At 35.8% G+C, this 26,163-nt stretch overlaps 1 protein-coding gene across 5 annotated transcripts in view; it reads right to left on the bottom strand.

Annotated features, from left to right (window-relative positions):
• Positions 1 to 228: 228 nt before the first annotated feature.
• CENPC (centromere protein C) overlaps positions 229 to 26,163 on the bottom strand; it is a 53,769-nt gene continuing 27,834 nt past the window's right edge. For 3 of the 5 annotated variants that reach the window (XM_036415090.2, XM_036415061.2, XM_036415096.2), the window contains 9 exons: positions 24,552 to 24,698; positions 23,334 to 23,416; positions 16,293 to 16,352; positions 11,187 to 11,291; positions 10,274 to 10,402; positions 5,509 to 5,604; positions 3,687 to 3,841; positions 1,534 to 1,624; positions 229 to 441 (listed from right to left, as the gene is read on the bottom strand). In XM_036415090.2, coding sequence (XP_036270983.1) covers positions 371 to 441; positions 1,534 to 1,624; positions 3,687 to 3,841; positions 5,509 to 5,604; positions 10,274 to 10,402; positions 11,187 to 11,291; positions 16,293 to 16,352; positions 23,334 to 23,416; positions 24,552 to 24,698 — 937 coding nt within the window. In that variant the 3' untranslated portion in view covers positions 229 to 370. The remainder of the gene's footprint in view (positions 442 to 1,533; positions 1,625 to 3,686; positions 3,842 to 5,508; positions 5,605 to 10,273; positions 10,403 to 11,186; positions 11,292 to 16,292; positions 16,353 to 23,333; positions 23,417 to 24,551; positions 24,699 to 26,163) is intronic. The other 2 variants (XM_036415076.2, XM_036415084.2) reach the window with 2 other exon arrangements.

Below are 26,163 nucleotides of genomic sequence, written 5' to 3'. Positions count from 1 at the left end.
TTAGTAACTTAAAATTCATATTTAGAAAATATTTTTAATTGAATAAACACGTTAATCAGATCTCTTCTGAAGAAGAATGCCCTATATTTCACTATGGGAACAGTGATTGTGGCATTCTTCTTATGGTATAAAAATACTAAGAATATGGGCATCATTACAGGCTTTGTGTATATTCGTAGAGAAATTAAAAGATACATATAGGAGTTTGAAATATTTACCAGGTACAAGTACACACAAAACTAATAAAATTTTTATTTAAAAATATCACAAGTAATTACAAATCAAATGTCCCAACTACATAAACTATCATATATGTGAATGCATGTATGCATATAATATATATACACGTATTTAAATTTTGCTTCATCTTTCATCTTTTTATCTGAGTAAACAGAAGAACACTTTCCTCATTCAGAAGATTTTTGATGTTGTAATAATTACCTAGAAGTGATAAGAAAATAAAATTAAAACTTACTCCCATCAGATCATTTCTTTTGATTAAATGTTTGGCCATGACTAAGATAGTTAAAATATATGGTACCCAAAATCAATTCATCTAACCCAAAGTACCTCTAACTTAACTCCATTAATTGAAAAATCCAAGAGTTAACTACCCCCTGTAATCCACATAAGGCTTAAAAGGATGTAAATTTCACATCACTTTGATAGTAAACATAAAAATAAATTAGACAAGGATGCAAGAAAATAAAATCTCTCTGAGCTCAATGGTTATTAGGGTTCGGGACTGCTATGGGTGCCTTTAAACTAGACATATGTATAAATAGGTAACTAAAAAAGGTAAAACGTTTAGTAAAATAAAATCTAAAAGGGCAAATGCTACTCTTAAATAAATTAGGTAATAAATAACCGCTAAAGTAAGATACAGATTAACAACAAACAAAGGCAGATTCATAGCATTGAGTACCATACTGTGACTTTTATATATTAGAAATTGATACATACTAAGATGAACTTAAGTAAATATAAAGTGTTCATAACAGTGCTGACATACATAAAAGACTATATAAACATAACTACTATTGCTGTCTTCTTTCATTAGAATGTAAGCTTGATGAGGGCAGGAGTTTTTGCGTTTTGTTATATATCCCACATTCTTTGAGCAAAGCTTAACAGACTTTCAATAACATTTGTCAAATGAATGAATGAACAAATTAAAATTCCTATTTCCAAAGACTTGTGTTCTTCAATAACTGATGACTATACTATTCTATATGTTTAAAATAAGCTGCTAAAAATTGTTTGACTACATAATGTCTTAGAGATAACACAAGGGAAATAATTTTTCCTCCAACCTGGATACAACAGTTTTTCATATTCAGTAATAAAGACACTAACTCATTCAATTTTCATGTATTGAAACACTAATGTACAAAATGCAAAGAAAATATTTATCAAACTTCTTTGGCATCAGTCACAAACACTTCATTTTGACCATACTACATTTTTATGTGCTCATGAGCAACTTCATAAATATTTAGCCATGTGAAAGAAAATGACTTCAATTACTCTTACCTGAAGGAACATAGAATGAATCTCCAGTTGTTATTATATAAGATGTTTCATGTAAGGTACATAAAAGGTCACCAAAGTTAACATAAAAAACCTGTAAAATTCAAAATTAAAATCTCATTTCAAATTGAACCATCACAATCATACTCCAAAGAAACATAAGAAATGTGGTAGATAGAATAACTGCCTTTGAAATATGTCCATGTGCTATAATCTCTATAATTTGTCACGGAATATAGCAAAAGGGACCTCAAAATGGAAGGATTATCCTGGATTATCTAGATGGGCCCTATCTAATAGTGTAAACCCTTACCACCCAATTTTTATCTGCCACACGTGGGTGTGGGACAGACCAGCAGTTTGCTGTCTCCACCCCTCCTACCAGTCTCAATGTGGCTTCTTTAATTCTCTGGTTTTGAATGGTGGCTATTCTGTAGTTTAGTTGTAATTTTGATGTGGTCAGTATTCAAGGTTTCATATCTTTCTTCAATGAAAACATCTTCAAGTTAGATCCTGAGACCTTATGATTCAATCATCAAGGTCTTTGAAAGTTCGCTACCAGGTCTGATAAAAATATTCCAAGTTCTGATAAAAATATTCCAAAGGCCTGGAATCAAGACATTTCTCAAAGAAACTGGATCTTCTAAGTGAGTTACTGTTGCTTTTTTGTGTTTGTTTTTATATTTGGGAACATTTATTGCCTAGCTTTCAAATATTTCTACACTTTGCTCATTTGGTTATTTTCTCTCTTCTCCTGCTTTATTTATGTTCTTCACACATCATTTACTTCTATATTTTTCTACTTTTTACTTTTTGTCTTCTGGAAAAGCTACCATAATTTTTTAGTTCTTATGTAAATTAATTTTAAGAAATATATGACTGCTTCCCTCTCTATCAAACAGATTCTCTAGCACTAAGTTTGAAGGAAGAGTTAATAACCTTTGCTATTTCTCCATCTTATCCCTCTTTTGTTTCTCAAAAACCTATATTTAGATCTTGGATGGCTAGCTCAGGTGATTGGAGCATTGTCCTGTACACCAAAAGGTTGTGGGTTCGATTCCCAGTCAGGATACATTTTGGTTGTGGGTTCAATCCCTGTTTGGGGCATATGCAGAAGACAACTGATCGATGTCTATCTCTCTCTCTCCCCCAAAATTAATAAACATGTCCTGGGGTGAAGATAAAAAAACAAACAAAAACCCTATATTTAAAAGTGCTTCATGTTTTAAAAATGTAAAATTATTCCCCTTTTTATTTAAAATAAAAAGATCTAATTTTCATTATAAAAAGTTAAAGGCAATATTTAGAAAAAAAATCAACTTAATCAACTAATAAAACATATTATCTTTCTACAGTTTCTTCTAGTTTCTGTCATTCCATTTCTAAACTGTAGCCAGAAATAAAGAGAATATTTTACCTTGCACAGTTTGCTTAAATGTTTATCTCGAAGGTCTGCTTGTATGGCTATTCCTTTCATTGTTAATATAAACTCAAGGGTCCAGATGCTCTTTTTTCTTTTCAGTTTGCTGCTTTTTTTTTTTTTTTTTTTTTTTTTTCAGCAAAAAGAACTATTTTGAATGCACTACCCCCAGTAACTCATGATTTCATAGATTCCTGAAATGTTACTTCTGAAAATTGTGTCTTAGATGTAACATTTTTTAAATGCTGGTATAATATTAAATGTTCTTAAAACTTAAAAGGGATTTTAAAATTCTATAATTTTCAAACTCAAAATGCAGAAATATCATATATACTAGCTCCCAATTTTCAATCTGCTGCTAACTACTTACATCATTTGGAAGAGGTTTTTTAATCTTTACTGCTAAACTGCATGATTGAAGAAGTGAGATTTAGAATAAATCTTAATAACCACCTCCAAGACTAAAATTCTAATAATTTCTGTGCAAACCAATATTCTAAGATTTACTCAAGTAATAACTATTCCTTAAACTTCTGAATTTCAAGGGCACACTGCTATACACTAAAACTGAACTTTTAAATAACCCTTGGTAGATTAACTTGAAACAGATATAACAAAACAAAACAAAAAAATTATCTGGGCACTATAAGGAAATAGCATTTTTAATGCCTCATCATACCCAATAAAATATAATAGAAATGTACCAAAGCAAAAATATATGGAGAAATATACTCACCAATGTATCCAGGCCAACATGCTGCTTTCCCTTTTCTTGCTGTGGCCCTAATATCAATTTTCCAGTAGAAAAAAGGGGTGTATCCAATGTTTTAAACACTCTCAACTCATCCTGCTCAACTGAAAAAGTGTATGTATCTCGTGGCCTTAAAAGCTCTAAGGGAAAAATTGTAATATAAGTATAAAGCAACAGCAAAGACATTGCTCAACAATATAACATATATACACATAATTACAAAACTCATTTCTAGATATATACCTGCCTTAGGGCCCTCGCAGATTTGGCTCAGTAGATACAGTGTCAACTTGCGAACTAAAGGGTACCAGATTTATTCCAGCACATACCTGGGTTGGAGGCTGGATCCCGCCTGCCCCCAGTTGCAGGTGTGCAGGAGGCAGCCAATCAATGATTCTCTCTCATCATTGATATTTCTCTCTCTCTCTCTCTCTCTCTCTCTCTCTCTCTCTCTCTCTCTCTCTCTCTGAAATCAATAAAAAAGTATATAAAAAATAAAATAAACCTGCCTTAGAAAGACAAAAGAAATGAAATAAAGATCATTGACTCAGGTGCTAGAATGCAAAATGTCAAATTCTGTCTTACAAGCTGTATAACCTTAGCCAAGTTACTTATCCTTTCTCTGTGCTTACATTGCCTTTTCTATAAAATAATAATAGCTCACCTATGTTAAATATCAAATGAGTCAATTTGTGTAAAGTATTTAAAGCTCTGGCACAAAGTAAACATGAAAGTCTTAACTTTAACTGATTATTAAATAAGATTTTTATTTATCAGGTAAAGGCTCTAACTGGAGTTCCTAACTGTTTCTTACAAATTACTATTTCCCTTTTGAATTTCTTTTTACTCATAAAATTTTGCAGTTCAATAATAAATACATTCTTCTATCATCAGCTTCTGACTGTTTCCTTGGATATTTTGGAATGTTTTCTATATTTCATATTAAAAATAGAAAATACATAGAATATAGAAAATAAACAGACTCAAGAAACATATAAAATATGATGAACTCCTAACAATAGTCACAACTTTTCTAACCTGGTGCAGTACAGCAATGTTTTTAAATGTGAACATCTTAGAGCTTCTCTAGTTGGACCTATTTGTTTTATGACTTAGGATAAACTGTCCTTGGTACTCACTAAAACAGTCATAACAGTTGTTTAAACATTTAATATTTCCTGGTTGGTAAATACCTAGTGTCTCCTATTTACTCCCACCACACTACACACATTCCTTGGGACCTCCAATGGCCATCCAAGACACTGTTTAATGCCTATTCAATACAGCAGCAGATTTCTGCCTTGTGTCAACCCTAAGGTTAAGTGGCATCTGTTTGGCTGATTGATGCACTTGCTAGTCATCCTCTCAAGGTTTCACGTCCCAGGTATCACTACTGGAATCTCACTGCCAAGAAGACTATCTAAATCCTGCCCACAATTCCTTTCTGGTCTCATAGTAAGAGTGTATCCTAGTGTCTGCCAACTAACTTGCTACTCTTCCCCCAAAACAATCCTCGTCCCCACGTCAAAGAATGCCTGGTTTTCCTACTGGGGAAGCCAACAGTCCTAATGGTAGCACTTAAATCCCAGAGGACAAATGCATGGTGCTATATGCCCCCTGAAAGTTGTTTGCTGTCAATGCTCCCCACAATATTCCTCATATGGCTGTTTATTGGAATTAGACCCTCTACTGGACTTTGGCTCGGAAAGAACTAGGAGAGGAAGAGAAAGTAGACAGGTCATCAAGCCAGCAGTTTGTACTTCTTAGCTATTAAATTAAGCATGTTCAATATCATTCCTGATCTTACCCATGAGAATCATCTTTCTTGTTTCCGGATCCCTTACCCTCGTTGGCTGCAAAGGATCTCCCAGAGGTATATTCAGATCTATGACTAATTCTTTCTCTGAAAAAGAAATACAATTGAAATATAAATTACCTAGTTAAAATTATTTTCAATTTTTTTTAAAAAAATCTAGTATGAAATAAAGCTTTGGACAGAAGAAGAATTGCCAGAGGCATAACAATCTCTTCCTACTTATAAATGAACATTGATTCACAGTAACTCCAAAACAATAATTTAATATAGAAGCAAACATCCTAAATTTCTTATTTTCTGTAGGCCTGTTGAAACGTGACAACTCTTCAGCTTTTGCATCAAGAAGTTAAATGGTTTTGCATGTTCTCTAAGATAGCAGGAAGTATGCAATACATTTTAGAAAGAATTCATCAAGAAGTCTATTTTAACCATATGAAAAAGGTAAGCTTCATTTGACAGGGCTATTTACTAATGTGGAAATGTTTTACACTATGCTATTAATGATTTTTATTTTTAAGACTAAAATTAGTTTGGACTACCCATTAAGATGGCAGAGTAGATAAGCCTTGTGCACTCCACCTCTCATACCCACAGCAAAATTACAAAATTATGGAACCACCACCTGGGAGGACCACCTGAAGACAAGCTGAACAGAAATTCCTATAACTAAGGACATAAAAAGAAGGCACCTGGAGACTGGTAGGAGTGAAGACATGCGACAGGATGCTCCTGTATCTACTTGTGGTGTTAAAAATGAGGAGATTTATCTTAGCTGTGGAGATGCCCCTGAGAGTGAGGGACCCAGACCCACACTAGGCCTGCCACTCTAGACCAGCGGTCGCCAGTTGGTGGTTCCTGGACCACTGGTGCTCCGTGGGGTCTGAAAGGTTGGTGACCACTGCTCTAGAGTACCAGTGCTGGGAAAAATGAGTCCCCACAATATCTGTGAACTTCAGTGGGGATTCTGTCTGGATGAGACAGAGAGCTACTGGAGACCCATGCAAACCCAAGCATAGACTCACTCATTCACAAACATTTACCCTAAAATTGAGTCAGGACAGCAACTCAAAAAGTCCTTGGGACATTAGAGGAGAAAATGAATTGTCAGGCTTCAGGGCAAAGGTTGAAGGGGCAGCTCTCTCTGGACAAAAGTGCCATTGTTCCTTTGTTGAGCCCTCCCCATGCAAAGCCTACAGGAGCAGGTGGATGCCAAGTCTGAGTCTCCTGGCTAACAACACTCCCCCATGCCCCCTGTGATTCCCTGAGGACCTACCCCACCTAACTCCTGCACCTGGTCTAAACCTCTCTCAGGGGTGTTCCACGCAAATAACTTGCCTTAGTCAGTGCTGGGGACTTCCCTAAAATCTTTCAAAGATCCACAACCACAGGTAAGTAGTGGCTGGCCTTGGTATGCTCTGCAATAGTGACAGCTGGTCCAAAGCCCAGCAGTGACAGCTGGCCTCAGTTTGCAGCATAGCTTTTCCCTGGTGCCTCCAAGTTCAGGACAAGCAACAATCACAGATCACACTGTAGCTCTTACCAGATGGTCCACACAGGACACAGTAACGACTGACCTGGGCCTGCACCACAGCTCCTCCCAAGAGGCTCCAGAACTAACACACACAGTGTCTGGCTTCAGACAGTAGCAGGGCACCTTACAATTAGTTCTATAAACAACACACCTAGAGGGTGAATTCAGTAGGCACCACAGTCCTGCTACAGTGAATCCCACTTTGTGGGGCCAGACCCCACATAACACTTGTCAGGTATAGTTAAGGCCATTCCACACAGCCAGTCAGCCAGAGTCAATCCTACCAACTGATGAGCCAAGAGCAATGTAGGCTCAACATAAAGGCACATAAAGGGACACACCAACTACGGTGACCAGAGAGATTGTACATAGGTGGTTAAATGGATAAGAAAATAAGACCCATACATATGTTGCCTATAAGATTAAAATGCAAAACACAAAATAATAAAACTCCTAGAAAAAGAAAACATATATACTTTCAACAATAAAAATTTTAAAAATAAAATAAAACTCACAGAAGAAAACATAGGCAGTAAAATCTTATACTTCACCCTAAGTAACAACTTTTTGGATACGTCTTCTCAATAACCAAACAAAAAACAATCCAATGGGGTTACCTGAAACTAAAGTTTTTGCACAGCCAAGGAAACCACTGAACCAAACAAAAAGACAACTTACTGAATAGAAGAAGAAATCAGCCCGTGATACTTCCAATAATGGCTTAACACCCAAAATTTAGAAAGAACTCATACAACTTAGCAAAAACCAAGAAATCCAATTTGAAAATGGCCAGAGAATCTTAATAGACATTTCTCCAAAGAAAACATAGCTACCAACAGACATGAAAAAGGATCAATATCACTAATCATCAAAGAAATGCAAATTAAAATCTCAATGAAGCATATCCTTTCCAAGTAAATTTTCTTTCTCTCTTTTTTTTAAAATATATTTTTTATTGATTTTTTACAGAGAGAAAGGGAGAGAGAGATAGAGAGCTAGAAACATCGATGAGAGAGAAACATCGACCAGCTGCCTCTTGCACACTCCCTACCGGGGATGTGCCCGCATCCAATGTACATGCCCTTGACCAGAATCGAACCTGGGACCCTTCAGTCGGCAGACCGACGCTCTACCACTAAGCCAAACCGGTTTCTGCTAAATTTTCTTTCTCTTAAAGACTTAGAACCATGGGAACAATTGGCCCCCTTTTTCTAACTTTTCAGTGAGCTTACAGCAGCCCCATCTTGGCTAACTTTTTTCCCATAATGTTTCTAGAGAGCCAGAGCAGCCTTGCCTAATCGCCTGTTGCTCCTTTTATTCTAGGTTTTTCCTTGTTTCACTGTCCCCACCTTTAATAAATGTATTCTAAAAATCAAACTAATTTATTAATTAATTATATTAAACCACAATGAGATACCACCTCACTCCTGTCAGAATGGCTATCATCAATAACAATAAACAGGAAGTACTGGCAAGAATGTGGAAAAAAGAGAACTTTAGTGCATTGTTGAAATGTAAATTGGTGCAGTCACTATATGAAACGATACACAGTATGAAAGTTCCTCAAAAAAATACACAAAAAACTAACTTATGACCCAGAAATTTCACTTCTGAGTATTTACCCAAAGAAATCTAAAACACTATATCGAAAAGCTGTGTGTACCTCTATAGTATTGCAGTATTACTTATACTAGCCAAGATATGAAAGTAACCTAAGTGTCCATAGATAGACCAATAGATAAATTGTGATACATATACAGGTAGTCCTCAGGTTACGTCGGACTCGACATATATCATTTTGTGGTTATGTCACCATTTCCCATTTATTTATTAAAAAAAATAATAATAAGTTCCATCATTTCTACATATATACATATGTATTTTATGGGTTTTTTTATTACTTATTTACTATAAGTAAAGGTCAGGATTGTTATCTTTCTTTTAATTTTATTTTGTTGTTTCACTTCATTACTGCTGTGTATGTACTCCATGTGAGTGACATATATGCTTATGTAGGTGGGTTCCGACTTGTGGCAAAAATCACATTACACTGATCTCAAATGTAACCCGAGGACTTACTATATACAATAAAATATCAATTGGCCATAAAAAAGAATTAAAGATCACCATTTGTGACAACCATGAATGGACCTAGAGGGTATTATGCTAAGTGAAATAAGTTAGATAAGGACAAATACCATATGATTTCATTTATTTGTAGAATCTCACTCATTTGTGGAATATAATGAACAACATAAACTTATCAATAAAAACAGATCCAGAGATAGAGAAGCATGAATCAGGCTGTCAAACCACAGAAGGAAGGTAGGAGAGGGTGGGGGTAAGAGGGAGAGATCAAGTAAAGGACTTGTATGCATGCATATAAGCCTAACCAATGGACACAGACATGGGGGGTAAGGGCATGAGTGGGGGGAGGGGTAGTAGGAAGGGAGAGTAAGGACACATATGTAATACATTAATCAATAAAGAAAAAAAATTAAAAACAAAAACAAATGAACAACAAAAATAGACACAGATACAGAGCACAAACTGTTGCCAGATTTGGTGGGGTGGGGGTGGTGTCAGTGGGGGGCTGGGTAAAAAAGATAAAGGAATTAAGAAGTACAAATTGATAGTTATAAAAGAGTCAAAGGATGTAAAGTACAACATAGAGAATATAGTCAATAAGATTGTAATAATTATATATGGTCCCAGGAGATTACTAGGCTTATCAGGGGATCACTTCCTAAGTTATAAAAATATCTAACCACTATATGTGTTGACCTAAAATCAATATAATACTGAACGTCAACTGTAATTGAAAAATACATTAAAGAATCTAAAAATTAAATCAATTTACTTTTAAAATCGGGGGTGGGAGAATAGAAGACATTAAAAAGCGAATTACCCGCCCTGCCACTGTGGTTCAATGTTTGGGTGTCTTCCTGTGCATAGAAAGGTTGCAAGCTCGATTCCCAATCACAGCACATTGCCTGACTTGCAGGATCAATCACCAGTAGGGGACATGTGGGAGGCAGCCAGTTGATGTTTCACTCTGACACTGATGTTTTTCTCTCTCCCTTCCTTCCTCTATAAAACTCAATAAAAAGTAATTTACCCTAATACCCGAAGTTTTCATAGGTAATTTCAAAATTAGAAAAAAGTTACTTTTCAAAGCACTTTTATAAAATAATGTAAATGTAATTTTCAGAACTAAGTTCATACTTCTTTCATCATTATCGAGACAGATCCTTTTCCTGTTATCTCTCTGCTTGGCTTTTTTCGTTTCTCCTTTTGCCTTTCTTTTAGATGATACTGTTTCTGGAGACAATATTCCACCAATTACAAATCCTCCTGAAATTTAATAACAATAACAAAAAAAAGATAAAAGTATTATACATGTAAAAGTGAAAACTTTGAAGCAGAACTCTAAATTATTACAGCAATTTCTTTACAAAATACAAAATACATTATTATTACTATATTCTCTAACTAGTACTTCATATAACATAAATACCAACCCATTTCACTAATGACTCTACTATCCTAAATCTAGAAGCACTGGTTAAATGATTACATGGGGAAAAAATGATTAAATGACCTCTGATGCTTAAAAACAACAGTCGTCAGTAAAGGTTTATAACAAATAAACAAAAGGCAGCAATGAAATAATTATAGCAATCCACAGCTGAGTTTAGTCCTTTGATTTTAGATTTATCCATCAAAAAGAAGAAATAACTTCAGGATAACACTGACTATACTTTCTTGCCCACCCTCTACCATTGCTGTAGAAATACATGATGATGAAAGGGAATGAGATTAATAATTAATAATTAATCTGTTCCATAATTATAATTTTCTCATGTTCTAAGTTATGCATAATTTTATGCAATTAGAAACCTTGTTACATGGTATTGAAATAATAACACTCTATAAAGCCACACATTCAAAGTACTACCAAAAAGAAAAAGAAATCAGCATCTCTATAATAATTAGAGAAATCTGGATCTCAATCTATTCTTATTACATTTTGGGGCATATAATGAATAAATATGTAGCACATAATGTAAACAAGTAAACTGTAGCAATCTTCATAATTATTTTTTTTTATTCTCAGACATTAAAGTGTAAATTTTACCTGATTTCCTTTCTTGATAATCTACTCGCTCCCCCCGCCAGTATTCCAAAGGTTTCAATCGTATTCTCTTGGTCCTGCGCAGGTTTGGTGTGTTGGAGGGCAATACTGTATAAAGATATTAGACAAAAATGAAGACATATAAATGTTTAGTTGAATGATACTTGGCAGTGGAAAGAACTTTCTAGAACATTAACAATGCTTTCAGACAAGACATTAAAAAAAAAAAAAGGTTAAAACATAATTAGTTGTGCTAATAATTAAAGAAATGCCAATGAAGAACTAGGCTACTAGATTGGCAAAGATTTTAAAAAATTGATAATACCCAGGGTTAATGATGTTTAAAGGTACATAGGAATTTTCATATTTTAGGTAGAAATGTCAAATGAATGAAGACAATTTGACAATACCTATAATTATAATACTCTTTCACTCAAATTTCATTTCGAAAAAATGAATTTGTTCACAAAAATGGACAAAGCTATAGGTATAAAAAGTTATGGTAGTTCTATTTATAACAGAAAAATTTAAATTGAAAGCCATCTAAATGCTCCATAATAGGAAATGTGTAAATTGGGGCAATCATATGTGTATATGTTTGTGTGTATAATACACATACACACTCTCTTTATTTGAACAATGCAAAGTTTTATATACTAAGCTGGCTATATAATCAAATTCCTATGTTGTTATTTTTGTTTGCTAGTGCTGTCTAAATTTCCCAGTCTAACTGTATTGTTTAAATGAAAACCTCCTTGACTTTTCTTATTTTTTTCTTACATATTTTAGTTACTAGTTGTTTAATTTTTTATCTTCGTTATAAATTGTTCTTGTCATTATGGTCCGCAAACTGCAGCTCTTTGGCCCCTTGAGTGTTCTAATGCCACTTCTTCAAAATAGACTCACCCAGGACGAAAACCAACTTCTGCGCATGGGCCACAAAGTTTCAATCGCACTGTATGTGCGCACCCGCACGTGGTATTTTGTGGAAGAGCCACACTCAAGGAGCCAAAGAACCTCATGTGGTTCAAGAGCTACGGTTTGCCGAATGCTGTTCTATACCCTTCATTCAACACTTTTATTTTAATCTTAAATTACACTTTGCCTAATATTAAAATTTCACTATTTTATTTTTGTTTACATTAGCCTATGTAATTATTTAACAAACGTTTATTTTAAAACTTGTTTTTAGGTGTTCCTTAAAGCATATAGGTGAATTTGTATTATGTGTGAATTCAATTACACTTAATGAAATAATAAGTCTGATAGTCTCTATCTGATAGTCTCTATCTTAGTAGAGGAATTCAATTCATTCATACTTATTTAGTGTAACAACCTGACTTTTATTCGTTCCATCTTATTTTATATTTACAAGTTGTATTAGTGATACTTCTAATTTTTATTGGTTTGATAAAATGATCATTTCTTTTCTGCTCTCTTCTTGGTAACTTTAAAGTTGTACTGTGCTTTTTCACTCTACTATTGCTTACCTTCCCATTCCTGACACTCAAAAACAAACTCTTATTTTTTTCATGATTATATAAAAAACTATATTCCTTACAAAGATAAGCTATTCTCTTTTTTGTCATCTAGTAAAAGGAAACACTTTTAGATTATATTCGTCCCCCCTTTTCAACTGGAGATATGTTCCAAGACCTCCCCAATGGATGCCCAAAACTGCAAATAGTACCAAACATTATATATACTATGTTTCTCCTCTATACATACCTTTTCACTTAAAGGAAGCCAATTTGGCTCCTCTTTGGCATATCTGAATTGCTAGCATCACTATTCTTGCACAATTGGACCATTATTAAGTAAAATATGGTTACTTGAGAAGATCCAAGATGGCTGCGCCCAGGTGAACACCTAGCCGCAGCCGCACACAACAATTTCAATAAATTACAACTAAAATATAAAACGGACATTGCCCAGAACTACAGGAAGGTTGACTGACTGGAAATTCTACAGCGAGAAGCAAGGAGAAAACCAGAAGGAGGCGCGGAGGAGCTGGAAAAGCCCAAGGTATGGAGACACGCGGAGCTCGTGGAGAGGACGGAGCCGGAGAGGAGGGAGGCCGAGTGCCTGGCGGGCGTTCTCTAGCGGAAAGGAGATAAAACTCCGACTGTGCTGGGCCCCTGACTGCTCTGAACCCCAGTTCCAGGCCAGACCCCGGGGACTCAGGCTCAGCCATAGGGAGCCGGGCTGTAAGGCGGAACCCCGGGGAGAGGCGAAAGGAGGTCCCGGAGGTGCGCACACTGCGCGCAGAGAAGGGACGGTAGGCTGTGCCGCGGGATTGCCCTGACGGGAAGGAGACCTGGGCTCCAGACTGCTCTGAACGCCACCTCCAACTCCACTTCCAATTGAACTGAACCCTAATACCGGGCTCATTGTGGGAGAGCATAGACTGTTTGGCAGCAGGCGAAAATCAAGGGCACCTTTCTCTCAGAGGCGCTGGCAGCGAGCACTGAAGGACCTGCATAGGGCGGGGCTGACGGAAGCCAAAGCTGCAGGCTCCACCCTGAAATCCCGTCCCATCTGTAACTGCGAAATGCGACAACAAAATAGATCACAAACAAAAGAAATGGAGGACAAAAAGCGTCTGGATATAGAGTTCAAATCTACGCTTATAAGGTTTTTCAAGAATTTCTTAGAAAAGATGGACAAGGCCTATGAGGATATGAAAAGAGATCAACTAGAATTAATAAGGAGTCAACAAGAAATGATAAGGGATCAACAAGAAATAAAGAATACATTGTCTGAAATAAAAAATATTTTACAGAGTCCTAAAAACAGAAGGGAAGATCGCAAGAATCAAGTCAAAGATTTGGAACATATAGAGCCAGAAGACACTCCTCCACAGAAGCTAGAAGGCAAGAGAATCCAGAAAATTGAAGATAATGTAAGAAACCTCTGGGACAACTTCAAGCGAACCAACATCAGAATTATGGGGGTCCCAGAAGATGAGAGAGAGCAAGATATCGAAAACATACTGAAAGAAATAGTGACAGAAAACTTCCCCCACCTGGTGAAAGAATTAGACTTGCAAGTCCAGGAAGCACACAGAACTCCAAACAAAAGGAATCCAAAGAGGACCACACCGAGACACATCATTATTAAAATTCCAAGAGCAAAAGACAAAGAGAGAATATTAAAAGAAGCAAGAGCAAAGAAGGTAGTAACCTACAAAGGAGCACCTATACGATTGTCAGCTGACTTCTCAACAGAAACCATGCAGGCCAGAAGGGAATGGCAAGAAATATTCAAGGTGATGAATAGCAAAAACCTACAGCCAAAAATAATCTACCCAGCAAAGCTATCACTCAGAATCGAAGGCCAGATAAAGAGCTTCACTAATAAAAAAAAGCTAAAGGAGTTCATCACCGCCAAACCAGAATTATATGAATTGCTGAAGGGGGTTATTTCAGAAGAGAAAGTAAACAAAGATAAAAATTATGAACAACAAATATGTAACTATCAACAAGTGAATCTAAAAACCAAGGAAATTTAAAAAATCTTATGAACAATATTAACTGTTGAATATAATAGAATCAGAGGTATGGAAGGGGAGTGAACTGTTTGTTCTTGGGGAAAAGGGGAGAGGGGGGCGTGGGAAGAGACTGAACATAAACTGTGCACCTATGGATGAGGACAATGGGGAGAGGGAAAAGGGCAGAGGGTGGGGTGGGAACCTGGTGGAGGAGAGCAATGGTGGGGGGGGGGGGAGGAACATTTGTAAAAAAATGAACAATAAAAACTAAAAAAAAAAAAAAAAAAAAAAAAAAAAAAAAAAAAAAAAAAAAAAAAAAAAAAAAATATGGTTACTTGAACACAAGCACTGCAAAGCTGCAACAATATATCTGATAACCCAGACAGCCACTAAGTGATTAAAGCATGGATACGCTGAATCATCCATGAACAAAGAGATGACTCACATCCTGGAATTTTATTCACTTATGTATAGAGATATATCTTTTTCAATAATTCTGTCTGCCAGTTGATAAACTCATTCAAACTACAGATAAAACTATTATCTGCATGTTTTGTCTGTTGTCTCCAATGTTATTTCCACTGACTTTATTTTTTTCTCATAGTTTTCATCTTTTATATTTCTGCTTTGAGGAATTTCTTCCATGTCAATACTAGCTACTAACCGAGTCCTCAACAGTGACTATCTTTATATTCAGTTCATTTGCTGACTTTTTAAACTGAAAAATAGTAATTTAGAAGCAGAAAGTCTTCTATGCTGGAACTGAACCTCTGTTAGTGCTCATATTTACTTTGTCAACTGTTGTCCATATACTATAGAAGTTCCACCACGCCGAAGTTGCCTCCTGTTCTCAGGAATAATGCTTGTTTTCCTCTTTGGTTACTGGAGCCCTTGCCCAGGGACATTTTTTCTTCTGTTTGCCTATTCCTGACTCTACTCATCATTCCACTCCAAGACAAGAATTAAGTACTACAAGTTATATCAGATGGGCTTCCAAAATACTAACTGAGATATGAGTTTATGGTTGAAGCAACTAGAGAAAGCTCCATTCATACTGGATCTCTTCAGTTATAGCACAGGAGCATCCACAGCCTCAAGTATAGGAAGAAACAGAAAAGCCACTCTAATTCCACAAAGATGAGAAGTGCCACGAATCTTGACTGGCAAATATCTCTTTGGGGAAGAACCATGGAGTTTTAATCCTCACATGGGCTTTTGCATGGATGGCCCAGCTCCCAGCCTACTATAATATTTAGCTATCCAAGCTATCTCTTTATTTAGGAGTGAACTGGGTAAAAATGAGTAGGGAAGTTGTCAAGAATACCATTTACTTAGCAGTTATATTTTATAGAATTTTCCATCCTAGATCCTTAGCCTAGATAAGATCATGTTCCTTACTCTGAAACAAAGAATGAGAACTACAGAATTTACATATTGATAATAAAGAAACTCACGTGACTTATGATGATTTACTTATGAAATTCATAAAAATTAAATATGTAGTTTTAGTTCACCTACCGATTAATCCAAATAATATTTCTCCTACTTGAGAAAAATTAAGTTATATTTAGAAACAGGTTTTATAATATAAATACATTAAAAGAAAAAAATAATCTTACCTAATTTGTGATGTATTTTGTTCTCTTGTGTTACTTCAGATCTTTTTACTCTTGAGTTATCTGCAAAACGCAAAAGATAATTTCATAAACAAGGGCACTAATTTCATGTTGAGCTAAAGTATATTAACTGGTTAACTTCAGTATAAGTATTTTAAATAAAATTAGATCTGAAACAGAAAACCAGGATGGAGGCATAGGTAAGTACCTAAACTGCTGCCTCTCATAACAATTTCAAAACTACAACTAAAAGACAGAACAGACATCATCCAGAACCACAGGAAAGCTGTCTGAGTGGAAATTCTACAACTAGAAGGAAAGAGAAAAGCTCACAGAGAATCAGAGGAGCTGCAAAGGGTTGAGGTATGGAGACACTCACAGAGAGGAAGGGAGGCTGAGTGCCTGGCTGGCTTTCTCTGGCGGAAGGGAGAAAAAAGCTTCCGACTACACTGAATCCAAGTTCTGGGTGAGCCCCTGGAGACCCAGTCTGTTATGGGGGAAATCTGGACTGTCAGGCAGAAACTCAGAGGAGCCACAAAAGGCAGAGTCCTGGAGGCGCACACGCAATGGGGGAGGGGGGGGGTGAACGATGCTGCTCAGCCAGAAGCTGGGTTCATGGCTGGCAAGTGCAGCAGCAGTGGTGGGAGCCTCTCCTGCCTCTGTGGCAGCACTAAGGACCCCTCAGGGGTCCCTGACTGAAAAAGGGTGCAGGCCAGACTGAAGAACTCCCCTGCAAGTGCACAAATGTCATGCATTGGGCCTCTGGTATCTCAATTAAGATATTACCAAAAAGAAAAATATCCAATTTACAATGAAATCCTCTCTGGCACAATTAGAAAACTAGTCATTGCTTGAAATCTTCCCACAGCAGTCTTAGAGGCAGCTGGTGGAGTCAGAGAAGGAACAAAGCAAGAAATAGGAACCAGTTTCTCACTACCTGAGAAGGAGTTTATAAAAATAGACTCTGGCCGAAATTGGTTTGGCTCAGTGGATAGAGCGTCAGCCTGCGGACTGAAGGGTCCCAGGTTCGATTCCAGTCAAGGGCATGTACCTTGGTTGAGGGCACATCTCCAGCGGGGGGTGTGCAGGAGGCAGCTGATCAATGATTCTCTCTCATTGATGTTCCTAGCTCTCTATCCCTCTCTCTTCCTCTCTGTAAAAAATCAATTAAAAAAAATATATATATATATATATATATATATATATATATATATATATATATATAATTTTTTTTAATTGGACTGTGCCAGATGTACTGATATGAACTCTTAATTTCTAAATGTAAATACAGAAATAGATATAGATGCTTATGTATGTATACAGTGTAGATATATAGGTATGTGTGTATCTATTTTGTATTTCAGTCCACTAAAAGAACCTAGAAGCAATGATATTCCAGTTAAATGAGCACACCAAACACCCAGATCTGAGCTTCTACATGCCATCCTCCATTAAAAAGAAACTAGCCTTTTAGAAGAAATAACTGATTCCAGAGTTGAGGCATGGGAACTAGAACATCCTAACCCAATAAAATAAGAAAGTATTCAAAACATGATAGAAATAATAAAAGGGCATAGGGACCAGTTGAAAAGATACCTACTAGCCAAACATGGCAAAATTTGAGTACTAGAATAAACAATAAATGTTACAACCCCTTAAACAAAACATTTACTCCTATATAATAAAAGTCTAATATGCAAATCTACCGAATAGTGGACAGAAGAGCGAAATGACCAGTTGCTATGACACACACTGACCACAGGGAACAGATGCCCAAAGCAGGAGCTGCCCTAGCATGCAGACTCCAGGCCAGCCAAGGCCCTCAATAGCCCTACCGGTCACTCCACAGACTGGCCCTGATTATTGGCCAAGCCTAGGGGACCCTACCTGGGCATGAATTTTGTGCACCTGACCTCTAGTAATATAAATAATGCATAAACAAATGGTGAAGGGGATAAAAAAACAACAACAAAAAACACACTATTTCTTATAGAATGCTAATTGAAAAGTAATTAGAAACAGAAATAGCAAATAATTTGGTATCACTAATGGCTGATGGTTCAGGTAGGAATGTTAATGGGTGATAAGATTGATGTGGAAGTTTGAAAAGAAATAAATTATTAAAACAGTATCAGAGCATCACTCCACAAAACACATCTACACTAATAAAAGAGAAATATGCAAATTGACCATCACTAAACGACACACACCATCCAATCAGGAGTGAATATGCAAATTAGCCCAACAAAGATGGAGGCTCCCCTCCCCCCCAGCTGCTCTGGGCCTCTGGGCAGCACGCATGCAGGCATGGAGCAGCTGGGTGGAGCAGGACGCCTGCTCTGAGAGGGGGAGAAAGGGCAGAGGGTGCTACAAGAGAGGTGTTCCGGCCGGAGCGAAGACTGAAGGCTCTGGCTGTAGCGAAGACTGATGGCAGTGGCCAGAGCAAAGTCTGGGTCCTGGCTGCCTGAGGAAAACTGGTGCCAGCAGCCAGGGGAAGGAAGGTCTTCAGCCAGGGAAAGGAAGGTCTATTGCATGAATCTTTGTGCAACGGGGCCTCTAGTCAATTATGAAAAAGAAAATCTGTATCTTTAGAGTAGCGAAATCTAGCAATAACTTGAGTAGGTGATCCAGACTAACATCATCAGTAGGAGATGAGGCAACATTGTGCACCTTTTAACATGATGCGCAAAAAACAAGCATCATTTCTGTAGTATTTATGTCAAGATGTACCTGGCTGGTAGCTAATAATAAGGAAACATCAGAGAGACCCAGGTTGAAGGTCATTCTAAAGAATGAAAAGCTTGTACTTTCTCAAAAAAAAAAATAAAAAATGTAATGGTCAGAAAAATTAGTAAAAGCCTAAGACTAAGTAAATGTTCCTTATTGAAGGAAACTGAAGGTAGAAGAGAGCCAAATGCAATCCATGATCCTGGACTAGATCCAGAACCAGAGAGAAAAAGGAACACTGGTGGAACTGCTGGTGAAATCTGCATGAAGTACAGAAGGAATACAGTAAGTCCTCACTTAATGTTGTCAATAAGGTCTTGGAAACTGTGGCTTTAAGTAAAACAACATATAAGGAAACCAATTTTACCACAGGCTAACTGATATAAGTAAGGGTTAAGTTCCTAAGGCATATTTCTGATCACAAAAGCCAAATCCTCAAATTTCTAAAGTAAGACCCAAAACACTTCTAATATTGCAAAGAAGACCATTCTTTTGCAACCCACTTATTCCAGTTCAGGGTCGCGGGTGGCTGGAACCTATCCTGGACACTCAGGACAGAAAGGTAAAAACCAATTCTGCTCAGAACGACCTTCTATAACAGAGAGCACTCACAAATAAATACCCATATTCACTCAGACTGAAACGATTTAGACATGCCAATTCACATGATGTGTATATCTTTCGGGTGTTGGAGGAAACCAGAGTACCTCAAGAAAACATATGCAGACATGGGGAGAACATGCTAAGTCCACACAGACAGTATCCCTGGCCTAAGAGTAATTATGTTCTTGTCTTGCATTACACAAACATATACTAAGACAGTGGTCGGCGAGCTGCTGTTTGCTGCTCTGTTGACTAATGAGTTTGCTGATCACTGCGTAAGGCATTATCCTTACCCAGAAGTTCTGACTTCAGGTTAAAGACATCAGTACATTATTAAAATGTTTTTTAAGTGTTTTTCTCTAGCAGTGATCAGCAAATTGATTAGTCAACAGAGTGGCAAACCGTGGCTCGCGAGCCACAGTTTGCCGACCACTGAGCTAAGACAGAATATATTTACAACTTGCTCTCAAAAGTTCAGAAGAGGCCAATGGTGGTAATATATATAATCTTATATGTAAGGAAGGCAAGGAGAAAGATGAAACAAATGTTGTAAAATGTTGACAACTGTTAGAATCTAGATGAAGGGGACACAGGATTTCTGGATAAAGTCTGTAATCACTTTAAGTTACTTTTTAAAAAGCAGCACAGACACAACTCCTGAATTTCAAAGATTAAAGAATCCTAATAAGCATGGAGATGAAAGAAAACAGGTTGTCAACTAAGAAAAAGAGAAAGAAACCTGCCTTCAAATCTCTACTCATAAACATTAAGTATGATGAGACAAAAGAGCAACAGCCAGATAGTTTAAAGAAAAAATGATTATGACTCAAGAATATTTTTACTGCCCTAACCTGTTTGGCTCAGTGTCTGCCTGAGGACTGAAGGGTCCCAGGTTCGATTCTGGTCAAGGGCAAGTACCTTGGTTGCAGGTACATTCCCAGCAGGGGGTGTGCAGGACGCAGCTGATGGATGGTTTCTAACTTTCTATCTCTTTCCCTTCCTCTCTGTAAAAAAATCAATAAAATATATTTTAAAAAATAAAATAATGAATGGATATATATGTTTTTTAATATATTTTTATTGATTTCAGAGAAGAAGGGTGAGGAAGAGAAAGAAACATTAATGATGAGAATCATCGACTGATTGCCTCCTGCATGGCCCCCACTGGGGATCAAGCCCACAAAGGGCATGTTCCTTGACCAAGAAAATTAAACCATGGCCTCCTGGTTCAATGAGCCACACTGGCTGGGCTGAATATATTTTTTAAATCCACACAAAAAATATTACATTATTCAACCACCCATGGAAGATTTATAAAAAAGAATTTTCCATGAATTTTATGTGTTTTAAACATACTTTGGAACACAAAGAAAACCTTAATAAATTCAAGAAATAAATAATATAGGCCAATGTTCTCAGTATAAGAAATGAAACTAAAATTATTAACATAGAGCAAAACAAAACACAACTTCGTAAAATAACAGCCAACATTACATATTTAATATATACTATTACAGCAAGGAATCTGTATTAATCCTTATATCAATCTATGGGATTAGAATTGATATCACCATTTTACAGCTGAAATTAAGAATACTGGAATTTCTTACTTAAGAGAACATAGCTAATAAGTGGTAGAGCTGGACTCATTCCCAGATTCCTAACTCTGCAGACCAGGTTCTTGACTAATGCATTCCTAAGTAACTCTTAGATCAAAGAAAAATCACTATAATTGATACACTACAATAAGAAACTACTGAAAAAAAAACTATAAAATTAAACTAAAACTTTTACTCAGAAAAATTCACTGCTTTTTATTTACCAGATAAAAAGTAGAAAAATAAATATAGAAAGCATTCAACCTAGAGGAGAAAAATAACAAAATAAATCTAAACGCAGGAGAAAAAAAATTAAAGGAAAAAAGATTTAGTGAATTAAGAAAAAAATAGTACAACATAATATTCTAAGCACACATTCTTTAGAGGCATAAAAAAAATAAAACTCCATTAACATGCATTTTTAAAATCTTTATTATGGAACATTTCAAACATATTCAAAATAGAGAAAATAGTATAATGAACCTGATATACTCATCACTCAGCTCTAAGAATCATCAGTACATTACTAATCTCATTTCACTTATGCACCCTTACCAATTTAAAATTTTGAAATATTGAAGTATAATAGATATCTTAAGTGTCAATGACTTCATTATGTCCTACTTCAAAGTAAGGACTGTCACTCTTCCCTATTATCTTTCTCCCTCTCTCACCTAAGTATAAGAAATTACAACATATAGTAAGGCTCACAAAAGTAAGTATTCAATACTCATTTGACATTGCTGTTAATTTAAATATTAGGTCTAGTAATAATTAATGTCGTTTTCTAATACTTTTTTAAATCGAATTTATTTAAACAATACAACAAAATTTAATCATTATAGTTGCCGTTGTTTTCTACTACTTGTGCCCAATGCTCAGGAAGCATTTTAATCCCTCTGTTGTAAAATTCTTGTGATTTTGATGCAAAAAATTCGGTCAATGCATTTTTGAGTCATTCTTCATTATTAAATTTTTTTCCAAGAAGAAAGTTTTGCAAAGAACGAAACAAATGGTAATCGGAAGGGGCAATATCAGGAGAATATGCAGGTTGAGGGAGAACTTCCCATTCCAACTGGCGCAGTTTTTCAGCAGTGATTCTTGCAGTATGCGGTCATGCGTTATCGTGGTGAAGAACTACGCCCTTCCGATTAATCAGCGCGGGTTCTTTTTCTCTTAAAGCTTGGGCTAACCTTTCCAATTGGGCACTATACACTGCACTTGTAATGGTTTGGGTAGATGGTAAAAGTTCATAATGAAGAATTCCTTTAAAATTCCACCAAACACACAACATCACTTTTTTCGCATGCAAGTCAGGTTTTGGCGTGGGCTGTGGAGCCTCATTTTTGTCCAACCATTGAGGCCGCCTTTTCAAATTAACATGCAGCACCCATTCTTCATCTCTGGTAACAATTTGCTCTAAAAACGGCAAACGGTTTTGACGAGAGAGGAGCGAACTGCAAATTGTGACTCTTTGATTATGGTTGTTGTCGGTCAACTCATGAGGAACCCATTTTCCAAACTTTTGGACTTTGCCAAGTGCACGCAATTGATTGGAAATTGTTTTTTGTGAACAATTTAAAGTTGTCGCAAGCTCTTGTTGGGTAATTTGAGGATTTTGCACCAAAAGAGCTTGAAGAGCTTCTTGATCAAAATTGGACACACGGCCTCGACCACTCTTGTCATCTAACGAAAAATTTCCCTCGCGAAATTTCTCAAACCAACGCTGGCATTTTCTGGCGCTAACTACATCTTGACCAAGAGCACTACAGATGTTTTTTGCAGCCTCACTTGCTTTTCTTCCTAATTGGAACTCGTAAAGCATGCAGTGCCAAATATGCTCTTCATCTGCCATCTTCTTAGCCCTAGTTTTGCAACAAAAACCAAACCAAACACAAACTTTTTCAAGCAAAACTTGTTAATTGCACTTCACACGTTCTGTAGATACCACGTGTTTGAAGGTTATGTCAATACAAGTCAACACCAAGCAAGATTTTAAATGAATGTTAAAAAACGACATTAATTATTACTAGACCCGATAAAAACACAGCATACCTATTTCCATATGTATGATGCCATAAAAAATCAAGACAGTAGAAAAAGAAAGATAACTTACCTGAATTTTCCTGAACTTCCTCATCATCTACATCTGAATTATTCTTTCCAGACATTAAATAATTCTTGAGCCTGGAAGGTCCACTTAAGAAAAATAACGCAAACTATAAAATCTGTGCTTTCATAATGCATATATCTAATAGTCTATCTTAAAGGTAATTTTTCTCCTAAAAATTGACAAAAGGTTTCTTTCTTATAAAACCAGTAGCAATGTTATAGGTTATCAATAATATACTTACTTGCTGAATAAAACAAAGAATCTATAATTTAATTCTATAACTGACTGTCAAACATGATAAATTCTGAATTTTATATAGCCTTTTAAAGTAACTCATTGACCAGCGTTATGAATTTAACTCATATCAAATAACATTTAGATAAAAATAATTATAATAAAAAAAGTAGATATAAATCAACTTAATTAAAAAAAAAACTACTACCAAAAACAGGAATTTAAATAATGTCCAGAAATTATATGAGATGATTTAGCTTATCTCAGTCCTAGATACCTTTCCTCCTATTATGTATCTATTATAGTCCTTGTAGTCATAACCCATCAAACAGTAAAGAAAAGTTAGTTATCCTTTAAGGCTGACAATCTATAATTATCATTCCTTCATTTTTAAAAAGGGCATATGATTTCAGATATTATAAGAGTAGGTTAACTGGTTTGCCCACTGAATATACCATATCGAAGAATTTGTGGAATTCCTTTCAAGAGGCAGGGCCTAATTCTCTTCTCCTTTAATGTGGTCTATACTTAGTGTCTTGATTCTAACGAATAAAGTGGAAATGACAGTATGCAACTTCAATAACATTAAAAGACACTCTGACCTCCACTGAAGTTATATTTTCTCTTAGATCACTTGCTTTGTGAGGGGTTAGCTGCCATATTGAACAGTCCCATGGAGAGGACAAAACTGCAAGAAACTGGGGCCTCCAGCCAACAGCCATATGAAAGAGCCACCTTGTAAGTAAACCCTCAGGTTCCAGTCAAACATTCAAAGGACTACATACCAGACCGACATCTTAAATACAATACCTCAGGAAAATCCTTGAGACAGAACTAGCCAACTAAACCAATCCCAGATTTCTGACCCACAAAACTATGAAACAATAAATGTTTGCAAGCCACTATTACATTTGAGGCAATATGTTACAAAGCAATGAATAACTAACATAATGAAGAAATCCTATAATTCTTAGAACACATGCATACCTTCCTTCCAGAACTAAAGTTTTAGGTTCTTCCGAATCAGAGTCAGACTCTGCTGGTGTCTTGCATGGATGTCCATTGCTCTGAGGTTTTAGATGAACATTTTTTGCAGTCATAACACTATCTTCATATTTTGAGCTTCCTGCAACTCTATAAAAATGAAAAGTTTGTAATTATTTACATTTCTTCATAAAACATTTCTTTCAGAAACAACACACAGGTGGGTAGACAATTTTGTTAACAATAACAGCTAACGCTGTTCAAGTCTTAGGACTTACAATTAGCCCAGGAAGGAAATTTGATTCAAAGACCTACCAAGAAAGTACTAATTTGAAAAATTCTGAAAAGAAAAATGGCACACAACTGGCCTAAGATGGAAATGAGGACACAGAAGACATTATCTACGGACATTTTTATTTTATATACAACATAGTTAATCTATCACAGTGTTTTAGAAAATTTACCAACAACTGAAATTGTTTTCTTTGATACCCCTAGTCAGCCTATTTCTTGTTATATATAATGCTACAGGAAACCTTTTACACATATACACAAGAAAACATATATAAAATGTCCATGAAAAATTTTTTTCTAATAGTGAAAAATTAGAAAACTTTATCAAGAGGCTAGATGAATACATTTTCATATGCCCATATAAAATGATACTAAAAATTCAATCAGCCACTTGTTTTTTTAGGTCCTAAGAGCTAAGAATAATTTTTACATTTTGTAAAGGTTACATTTTAAATGGTTAAGTATTTATATAATAGCTTTGATTTTGCCTTTTAGCCCAAAAGCCTAAAATATTTACTATCTGGCCCTTCAAGGAAAGTTTGCAAAGCTCCACTATAAAGGAATGAAAATAAATCATTTATCAACATGAATAGTCTCAAATGTATACAGTGACAGTGGAAATAAGAAGATAGAGTAGGGTATATACAATCTGAAACCATTTTTACATAATTTTAAAACAATACAGCATGCTATTTATATATACATGCATATGTAGGAAAAATATAAAAACATCCATGATAGTGATACCTACCAAATTCAGTGTAGTGGCTACCTCTAACAAGGGAAAGAGGAATGGGCTCAACAAAGTCACATATGAGATTTCAATGATCCCTATAATGTTTTATTTTTTAACTGAGATCATGGAGAATCAGGTGTTACTCTGATTTGTAAATCTGAAATATTTCAGTTAAAAGAAACGGAATGAGAAAGAATGATAATAGCGTGAACAAGTTAAATAAAATGTGTATGTGATTTCTTTTGGTACCATAACGACATACACTAATATATTTTAGGGCACTCTATTAGATATTTATTTGTTATATCTATATCATCTTACAGACTTACACATAAAATGTATTTATTTGTTGAATGAATGAAAGAATGCTATAAGCAAAAATGCATAAGAACAATGCTTATAGGTCAGAAGCCTGTTTTAAAAATAAAATGCCTTGAAAATTAAAACTATAAAAAAAAATAATAATACTTAATTCTCCAGGTTGTTAGGACTGATGAGAAATCACTGAAAGCACCTAGCAAGTACTTGGTACATGATAAGCACTCAATAATATGTTAATTATTACCATCTTACGAGGAGTATTAT

This window comes from Pipistrellus kuhlii, unplaced genomic scaffold (assembly GCF_014108245.1).
Source record: "Pipistrellus kuhlii isolate mPipKuh1 unplaced genomic scaffold, mPipKuh1.p scaffold_m20_p_1, whole genome shotgun sequence".
Lineage (NCBI taxonomy): Eukaryota > Metazoa > Chordata > Mammalia > Chiroptera > Vespertilionidae > Pipistrellus > Pipistrellus kuhlii.
Note: the sequence above shows the minus strand (reverse complement) of the source record. Positions and strands in the feature narration are given on the sequence as shown.